Source organism: Nicotiana attenuata, chromosome 10, assembly GCF_001879085.1.
Source record: "Nicotiana attenuata strain UT chromosome 10, NIATTr2, whole genome shotgun sequence".
NCBI lineage: Eukaryota > Viridiplantae > Streptophyta > Magnoliopsida > Solanales > Solanaceae > Nicotiana > Nicotiana attenuata.
The window spans coordinates 11,255,112-11,265,195 of record NC_031998.1 but is presented as its reverse complement, the minus strand read 5'-3'; the positions used below and the strand labels follow the sequence as shown (position 1 = coordinate 11,265,195).

The 10,084-nt window shown below is 35.6% G+C and overlaps 1 protein-coding gene across 3 annotated transcripts; it reads left to right on the top strand.

Annotated features, from left to right (window-relative positions):
* LOC109233006 (probable protein phosphatase 2C 34) lies at positions 641-5,047 on the top strand. 3 transcript variants are annotated; one of them, XM_019398733.1, is made up of 6 exons: positions 641-718; positions 2,944-3,201; positions 3,322-3,618; positions 3,858-3,975; positions 4,175-4,398; positions 4,678-5,047. In XM_019398733.1, exons 2-6 carry the CDS (start codon positions 2,950-2,952, stop codon positions 4,855-4,857), a joined length of 1,071 nt encoding a protein of 356 aa, XP_019254278.1. In that variant the 5' UTR covers positions 641-718; positions 2,944-2,949; the 3' UTR covers positions 4,858-5,047. The 3 variants fall into 3 exon arrangements, with proteins under 3 accessions (XP_019254278.1, XP_019254279.1, XP_019254277.1); XM_019398734.1 differs by lacking the exon at positions 641-718 and adding an exon at positions 2,341-2,357; XM_019398732.1 differs by lacking the exon at positions 641-718 and adding an exon at positions 2,428-2,559.

Sequence of the window (10,084 nt, the reverse complement as noted above, 5' to 3'; positions counted from 1 at the left end):
TCATATTTTTTTTTAATTCATCACCCTTTAAACAGTAAAAATGTCTATAGAGTTTTTCTAGGTCATATAAAAGAGCATATGTTACTGCATGCTACGTCTACTGGTGAATTTTACATGGCATTTTAAAAAATACCGAAAAAAACCGAACCGTACCGATATCGAAGAGAAACCGACACGATTGGGATGGTTTCGAAAAGTCTTATTTTGGTTATACATAATAGAATAACTGAAAATTGTTATGGTACAAATTTTATAAAATAACCGGCCGAACCGAACCATTGACACCCCTAGAAATTACTATTGACAAGATTTATATTAGGGATTTTTACCTAGTTATAATATAGTAAAAACTTATTTACCACATTTATTTAGGTTCCTTATTAATTACTTTGTATATCTATATTTACAAGTTATATACAAAACTATTAAAAAGAAAAAATTCAAGATCTCTTAATTTTAGCTTGTCAGTTACAACCCATTTCCAATAACTCCTCCTACATTTAAGATTATGTTCCTTTTTTCTCTCTTTCTTAATAATCACCGAAAATTTCTCTTTTATTTTTATATCCCCCCCCCCCCCCCGCATCTCCAATTCTTTTTCTTTTCCAATGGTATTCAAACTTAATTTCTCTCTTTCTTACTAATCACCCAAAATCTCTATTTCTTATTGATACAGTGCAGACAAAATTTGAAATATTGCTATGGAATCAAGTTCTGGGTAAGTTTTAAATCTTGTTTTCTTTTTTCCTAAATTTTTTATTGTAGACTTGTATATGATACGTCAATACCCAAAATAATACTCGATACAATACTAATACAATTTTAATACGAGTATATTAAATTTTTAGTGTAGAGTTATGATTGAAACTTGAATAAGATGAAGATCATAATTGTATCACAAATTTTAAAAATTAATGTATCGCGATTGTATTATAATTGTTTATGTATCATAATAGTTGCAGGAATTGTATTACAAATATATGATAATTGTATATTCATTGTATATTGTTATGAGCAGTTGTGAGTTCATGACGAATTTCACAGTTTGTATCACAAGTATGATAATTGTATATTAATTTATTAGTACTGTATCAAGTATTATTTTAGGTATTAATGTACCAGATACAAGTTAGATACAATTGTAATACAAGTATAATACAATTATGTACTAGGCATTGATGTATCTAATACAATTCAAATACAATTATGATACATTTATCATACAATTTCTGAATATTTTTTAATAATATAACTTTGGCGGAAATGGTGGAAGAGAGAAGATGGAGATTCTTGGTGTAAATTAAGTGATTTTGATGTAAGAAAAAGGAGAGAGAAGAGAAGAGAGGAAAAAAGGAAATGATGTAATTGAATCCCTTAATCGAAGACACTAATAATGGGGTGAGAGCCTTTTAAGGAGTAATATATACAACTTGTAAGAAAAACCTAAATATTTATTAAAAACTACAAAATATAAAGAACATAGGTAAATAAATTTTTAATATAGTATAACTAGGTAAAAATCCCTTTATATTATGTGGTATAATATTGACATGTGTTTTTAAAACTATTTTATCTTTTATTTTTCATTTTTCTTTCACTTTCTTTTTCTATTACAAGTGTATAATAGCACTCGCAAAACACAAGTGTATAATTGACATTTAGAGACAAGTTTGAGGGATACTTATGCCTCTTCCGTGAATTTTGTAACGTATAATTGTACCTTTTTCTTATTAAATTTGTGAGAAACTCTTTTATCTAATAATTTCATATTCGAACAGATTTGACTACGATTGTATCATTCTAAAAGATGAAGCACCACAAATTAAACACAGTTATTCTTGTCTGAAAGACATCAATTTTGATATATGTATACCATAAATCGCTTGATTTGTAGAGATGATTTTTTAAATAATATAGTTGTTTGATATTCTTGTATAAGTCAAACTCAAGAATTTCTTGGTAAGGTGTTCTATCATTCTTAATCTCGAATATTACACAATACAGAAAAGGGAAAAAAGAATACATAATCTGTACCAATAATCATAGTTTCTTCATTATTATTCAGAAAAAGATGTTTATATGTGGTTAAACTATTACAAAGTCTTATATCTCTATAATAAGTAAAACCTGGACAAAATCCAAGTCTAAAGTTGACATTATACATTAGATGTAGAGTTTAAAGAAATTTCCATTCAAATTTTATTTAGCTCAAAAGGATAATATATTATAGTACAAAGTAGGGGGGTGGCGTATTTTATATATATATATATATATATATATATATATATATATATATAGTGCTAGTTTAAGAGGAACAAGGAACCGGAGTTCCACACAAGTTCTACGTACCGTTTTGTGTATGTCACACAGTATATGAAAAATCTCATATTTTTTTGTCTTCTTCTTCCTTAAAAAGATCTAATCAAATTACCCTCTTATGCATTGTGATCCATTCTCTCCATTTTGGCTATCACTGTCAGCTTTTCAGCTGTAAATAAGTCTCTGGTCTTGTCAAAATCTCATTTTCCAGACCATATATTTTCGCCAGAAAAAAAAAAGGTTTTCAACAAGCTTTTCCTTTTTATCCCGTTTTGATTAATTATGGGTGTAATCTAGTTAGTGGAACAGTTTACATTTCCGTTGGATTTTGCTTCTTTTTGGTTTTCAACAAAGTGGATTACAGAAAAAAAAATATTGGATTTTTTTTTAAAGCAATTCGGGTTTTCTTGTTTTGTTGAATGAGATTGTTCCATTCTGTGTTAATATGCTCAATTTGATTCAGTAGAAGGTGGAAGGAAGTTTGTTGATGTTTTAAGCAGTTGTCTTTGTCTAGTCATACAGTATTTGACTGGGAGGAAATTCTATGGGAAAATTCATACATATAGAGAAGGTGAAATCAATATTTGTGATTTGAGGATTGTGAATTCTTACCTTTTACTGCAGGGTGAAATGGAGCATTTTTCTTCCATGTTTAATGGATTGGCAAGATCTCTGTCACTGAAAAAAGGAAGGGAAAACTCTGGGAACGGGGATTACAATGGAACAGAGGCTGCAGAATCTATGGTTAAAGGAGCCAAGAAAAATGATTTTATATTAAGGTCTTCAGGGACTGTAAATGTTGATGGTTCTAAGAATTTTGCTTCAGTTTTCTCTAAGAGAGGAGAAAAAGGAGTGAATCAAGATTGTGTCATTGTTTGGGAGGTATTCTTCCCCAATTTATGGTTTTTCTCCCTTCCTCATTGTTCAATATTAGTCTCGCTTGTGGTACTTTTACTACTATATCTGTGTATGGAAATGCCTTTTGATTCTTGCTCATGGCAGGAATTTGGATGCCAAGAAGACATGATATTCTGCGGAGTATTTGATGGACATGGTCCTTGGGGCCATTTTGTGGCGAAGTGTGTACGAGAATCATTTCCATCATCTCTGCTTTCCAATTGGCAGGAAACTCTGTCTGAGGCTTCAACTGATTCAGATTTCGATTTGGACTCTGATAAATTCGATATATGGAAGCATTCCTACACCAAGGCATGTGCTGCTGTAGATCACGAGCTGGAACAACATCCTAAGATTGATTCATTCTACAGTGGTACCACTTCTTTGACAATAGTCAGACAGGTAATACCAGTAGTTCTTTTGATGATATTAGCCAGTCAAATAATTATTATACTGTCTTTTTCAAGAATAATTTTACCTTGTTCATAATTTCACACTACATTCTTAGATTATTCGTCATGCTATTGGGTTTAGTTAATTATCCTTTTATGTAACCTGTTGATTCTAGCTAGAATCATAACTTCTGGAGTTGATTTTTGATCAACAGAAGTTGCTCAATCATCCAAGTTTTTGTTCTGCAGGGTGAGGCTCTCTTTATAGCGAATGTTGGCGACTCACGCGCTGTATTGGCCACCACTTCTGAAGATGGCAACTTGGTGCCAGTTGAGCTCACTACTGATTTCAAGCCTAATCTACCTCGTACGTCCTCCTCTATACTTTCTTTTTCTTTCTAAGTATCCCATATTTGAAATTTACTGGCCCTATTAATCCAGATTCGTATTAGATAGGCTCACTAAGGGGTTTAAAACACTCTTTACCAAGAAGTTCTCCTCTATATTGCTCTCTCTTCTTGTATTAAATACCAGATGATTCACTATGGCATGTATGTTGATTCCAGAGGAAGCTGAACGGATAAAGCAGTGCAATGGCCGAGTATTTTGTTTGGACGATGAACCTGGGGTGCACCGGTTATGGCTGCCTGAAGACCAATCCCCCGGATTGGCTATGTCTAGAGCTTTGGGAGACTACTGTGTGAAGGATTTCGGACTAACTTCTGTTCCTGACGTGATTGAAAGATATATCACAAGCAAAGATCAATTTGTTGTGCTGGCAACAGATGGGGTATGTCTGGCCTTAATCTTATACTATGACAACCATGTCTTCATCACAGATAGTAGTAGCATATTCCTTAATTAGGGCCAAACAGAAAGTAGGTAGGATAAAAATTCTAAGCATAAATAGGCTGGCACTGATCATCCATGATGGCCACTTAATGCTCACTGGTGAAATGTAAACTGCATTAAAAGGTTAGATTAGTTGGATAAAAGTTATTGTACTAAATAAACTGTCTCTTGTATATGCTTCAAATTGTTTAACTGCATAAATATTTCCTTTGTGCAGATTTGGGATGTTATTTCCAACGAAGAGGCAGTACAAATTGTGTCATCGATCCCAGAGAGGGCAAAAGCTGCCATGCGTTTGGTGCAATCTGCTGGCTGTGCCTGGAGACGTAAGAGGAGAGGAATAGCTATGGATGATATTTCAGCTATTGTACTTTTTTTTCATTCTTCTCCCTTGTGACAACAAATTCACCCTGTATAGATACACCAGAATAGAACTTTGTGAAAAAGCAAGTTTGCTCCTCCCGCTCTCACCCTCATCATCACCACAATTAGAGCTGAAAGGAACTAAAATTGCAACTGTTAGTGGACTAAAATGATAATGAAGCAATTTTGTGAAAGTACAAGATGGGTCGAATTGCCTATTTAAATTTTGTATTATAAGTAGTTGATTAGTTTACCAATTAGTCGACTAGAGATAAGAGTAGATTAATAGTAATGCAGAAACAAAATGCAGGAAATAAAGACACCAGAATTTTATATTGGTTCGAATTCAAGGGTGTTCTCTTTCAGTGATCGAAGTTTCTTGAGTACAGAATGGTTGATGTAGCTTTACCCCAACAGTTTAATCTGTATGTCACTTTTCTCTTCTTGATACAATGCATCACCAGTGTTTGTCTCTTTTTCTTCTCTGACTAATTACACAGCAGATCTAAAAGAACTACAATGCTTGTTTGGAGTAGAACAAAAGGAGTGATAATGGTTCGTTCAAAGTATATCTTCTTCAAGTCTGGAACATATATATATATATATATATATATATATATATATACTTAGTGAGGCCTTCTATTGAATGACGTGAATTGCAAACCCAAGGGATCGGAGTTGATCCTTGAAAGGAATCATAGATTGATTCTTTCCAAGAATAAGGTCAAGTTTCCGTTGATCTTCCTTTTGTGGTCTTGACGAGCTTTTCATCCGCTAGGCATATATTTTCATTACTTGAGTGATTTGCGATAGATCCCTTGATTTCTGGCTTCAACGATCTGCAATGCACCCCTTTGCGATCTCGTTTCCCTTTGATTTGGGACCTTCCTGTAATAGCTTCCGTCAATCATTGATTGATTCTTCTTCCGGATCTTCACTGCTTCTTCCTTTTTCATCGCTAATCATTCATTCTTTTCCTTGTGTTGCTCCCGTTAATTGATTGTTTCCTTAACCGATTCTTGAATGGTATTGGTTCTTGATTCCTTTGTTTTATTCCTTGTAATCCTGCACCAAATGTGATATATTATTTTTCATCATTAAAACTCATAATTAACAAAATCTCCCCATTTTTTATGATGACAAAAATCATATGTATAAACAACAGTTTAATTCCCTGTAGTCGACTCCCCTCAATAGGTGCTGCATATCTTCAGTCGACAACCCCTCAACAGGTGCTGCGTATACTTCAGTTGACTCATATTCTTTAGTCGACTCCCCTTCAACAAGAGTTGTTATCTGTCCTGCAATGTACAACTTCTTTCTCCCCCTTTTTGATATCTACAAAGAGGGAATACGCATATATACAAATTATAGGTAAATAAAGTAGAAGCATGCACATCATAGGCAAATATTTGCAAATTATAGGCATGTAGAGTTTAGCAAAATAAAGAAAAATATCAAGCGACTGGTTATTCAGTCAAAAACAGCAAAATAACAAAAAGAGATTGTTGAAATTTCTACAACTAATGACGCAAGAAATAAGTAAGAGTGTTGCAAATCGCCTCCTTCAGACGTTAAAAGCTGGCATTGGCTGAAACTGTGTCACCATAAATCCTGTCATGTACTTCCTTAAGGCTTTGATTGCATTTTCTCCAAGTTTGAGAATTTTGACCCTCATCTTTGAGACATCAGACCCAGTCTCTTTGGAGATTGCATGGATGTCCCCAACAGTGGATTGAGTTGCAGCAAGAAGGTCCTTGATGATGGTCAACTTGTTGTCAATAGCCGTCAGTTTCTCCATAAGGTCAGGATCACTTACACTATGGTGGGAAACAGAGGCTTTGATCTTAGGATTAGGCTGAACGTTCTTGACTTCACCTTCCTGTTTCTTCAACCAGGAACCCTTAGCACACACATACCCCATACTGGCGAAATCTCTAGTGTTGTAGGACTTTGAAACAGAGACAAAGGGGTATTCTGAGATAGAGATGTTGTAGGCTTCCAAAATGTGGGTGATAGCCATACCATAGGGTAAACTGGTGGGATCATCAGCACTCACAATCATGAAGTTTATGACCCATGAGTATAGTTTAACCTTAAGTTTGGTCACAAGATAGTAGACAAGAAAGGTATCTCGTTGAGAGAAGGTGGAGAATGATCCAGTACGAGGAAGAAGAGTAGTTGCAACAATTTGGGCCAGAACTCGGGTTTCAAAAGTAACATCACTGGTACCTAACTGGTTGGGAAGGAAATCAGATGGACACTCAGCAATACAACATTTTGCTTGATCAAAAGAAATTTCAAAATCATCAGGCCAAGTATTCTTGAAAAGCATAGAGAAACCAGAGCACTTACACTGAAAAATTGAGTCAAACATGGCACAATCAAGGACAATGCGTTTTCCTAGAACTAGGGATTCCAACTTATCAGTCTTGCTAGAGCGAAGATTGGCATAAAACATTCTCACTAAAGGTTCATAGACTTTGGGAGGGGGTACAGAGAGGAATTTAGACCATCCTTGAAAAACAAACAGATTTTTTACCTTACAATTGAGGGCCTCCATATCATCAAGGTCGGCTACTCTGCCGTGAGCAATGGGCTTGTCTTTCAGAGCAACAAAGAAATCCCTATTTGGGGTATCCTAGAAATTGAGGTCGGACTCTAGAGAACCCGAGAGGTCTACTTTGGATTTCTTGGGGGTAAGAGATTCATGGGGGTCTTACATACGCCTTTTTCCAAGAGCTTTTTCTCCTATTTGGTGAGAGTGGTCCAATAGTTCTACCTGAGAAGAGAAAAACCCTTCTGAGTGGTCCGACCCTAGGTCTACTTATTATGGGGGCTGAGAAGAGGGTTTTTTCTTGGAACGAGTACTTTTTCTAGTGGAGGCAGATGGATTCTGGGAGTGTTTAGCCATTGAATGATTTTGAGGAAGGGTTTAAAGAATTTTTGAAGAGGGTTTCTGAGCAATAGGAACAATGAGAACAGAGAAGAGTGGTTCAGAGGATTAAAAATAGGGGATTTGATGGTTGAGTGCAGGAAAGGAAAGGGTGTCAGTGAAGGGTCGTGATGATTGATTTTCCTTTCTTGAAAGCTGTGAGCCTGCGATTGATAGGAAAAGAGAGGGAAATCGGAAGCGCTAAATTAAGGCATAATTACAGATAAAACAAAATTAAAAACATTAGACACACAAGAATTAAAACTAACAAGCGAAATAATATCAAGTAGTTCTCTTAGGGAGTAAAATCTATCTTCAAGTAAATGCTTAGTGAAAATGTCTGCTAATTGATCAGTGGTGCCAACAAATAATAATTCTATATCTCCCTTGAGGACATGATCTCTAATGAAATGATATTTGATGTCTATATGCTTAGCCCTAGAATGATGCACAAAATTCTTTGAGAGGCATATAACACTAGAGTTGTCACAAAATATTTGAATAGGTTTAAAAAATAGTGCATAATCGCTCAATTGATGAGACATCCATAGTATTCATGTTTCACAATCAATTGATGAGGCTTTCTCTAATACAAGAACAACAAACGAGTTTAACTTCACGTAAAAGAATTTTTACACTATCTGGTCACACGAAAGAAAACTATGGATAGCAGACCATTATAAGTGGAAGTAGTTACCTAACAAAAATGGAAGAGCATGTTATATTATACTGATAGTATAAATAAAGTTAAGTCTATAACAAAATGCCATTACTAGTATAGCAAGTGTTCTCCGTAAGTAGAGGGAATGGTTCACCTTTTTATTCAACCAATACGAAGGTTGAAGGATCTGATGTTTCTAGTGGGACTGCATTCTTTTGTTCCCAAGAGTAGCCCTATTTGTAGTAGGAGCAGTTCAAGCATTAATATAATTGGTACTATTAGATCTAAGAGGAAAGGAAGGAGAATAAGGGAAGGTGCCAAGTAGATGTGATTGCACATTACTAAATTCATATCAAGTGTATTCATGTTTTTTGCAATATTAAAAGGGGTTTTAGGATAATAAATACAACAAATACGTGTAAAACAACGCATTCTTAAACTGAATAGATTTTTAATATATAACCATCTTGTACCTAATAATGTTCAAAAGCTCATTCTTCTTTAAACGGACTAAAAAGAAAATAAGTTAATTCTTTTTTAAACGGAGGAAGTAGTAAATTCCATTACCTAAACATACTATTGTATAGGGTCAAATTTGACCCTCAGTATCTCTACGCTAGTGGGTACGCCCAATGAGTGTACGCCGACCAACGTAGCGGGTACAACTCGGCCGTGAGGACAAAAGCGACATCGTTTAGAACTCAGCGTCCATGATAGGGAGGCGTTACCTATTTTTGTAACTTTTTGATTCTTTCGAGGAAGGTCTCTTATTATATAAAGGAGACCTCCACATTGTAAAAGGGGGGATCTGATCTAATACAACTCTCTCATTTTTCTGGCTTTCTCTCTCTATATCTCTACCTCTAACGAAAATATCTTATTGGTAAACATTATCACTTTGCAATATCAGATCTACAACAATATTATCATCTTTGAATCTCTAGGCTTATTATATTTGATTACGATTTACCCCTTTTCTATTTTTGATTGTTTTATCGCTTACAAAGTATATCGTTAACTTTTGAGCCAAATAATTTGGCGCCGTCTGTGGGGATTTCGAGAATCAAAATCATAGTATCCACCTAGAGATCAACCAACTACCACTCTCTACACTACACAAAAACAGAAAAATGGCAGAAAATAGCACAAGATCGAAAGCCATATTGGGTGTCACTACCAATCTCCTGGGCCCTCTCAACGAGGCCAGTGATGGTGGCATCCTGAATGCAACCCCTAGCATCACACCAGGTGCAGAGATCTCACCTTCCCCATCCGAAGGCCTGATGATCTTGCACGAAAAAGGAGCTTCCACATCTGCGGCTACGGAAGCACCCTCAGCGGTCAAAGAGCTACTGGAAAGATGGCTAACAAGCACTCTAAGTGGCTTGGTTGAGAGGTCACCGCAAAATAACATCGTATGTACACCAACGGTAGGTACCACTGCTGCCGTGGGTGAACCGGAAGCGACACTAGTAAATAACAGACCCATCGAGACACAGACCAACGATGGCACGCTAACAGCCATCCTAAAGAAGATGGAAGTCACTGATCTGAACAAAGCATGCCCAAAGGATTCATTCCCACTACCCCACATCGACCAACTGATCGACGCCACTGCAGGACATGAACTACTGAGCTTCCTAGACGCCTACTCGACTACAATCA

What these genes read in the sequence shown, in the direction of transcription:
- LOC109233006 (XM_019398733.1), top strand. Translation starts at nt 2,950, where the DNA reads ATGGAGCATTTTTCTTCCATGTTTAATGGATTGGCAAGATCTCTGTCA. An exon ending in ATTGTGTCATTGTTTGGGAG is followed by an intron (nt 3,202 to 3,321) that starts GTATTCTTCCCC and finishes TGCTCATGGCAG; the next exon opens with GAATTTGGATGCCAAGAAGA. An exon ending in CTTTGACAATAGTCAGACAG is followed by an intron (nt 3,619 to 3,857) that starts GTAATACCAGTA and finishes TTTGTTCTGCAG; the next exon opens with GGTGAGGCTCTCTTTATAGC.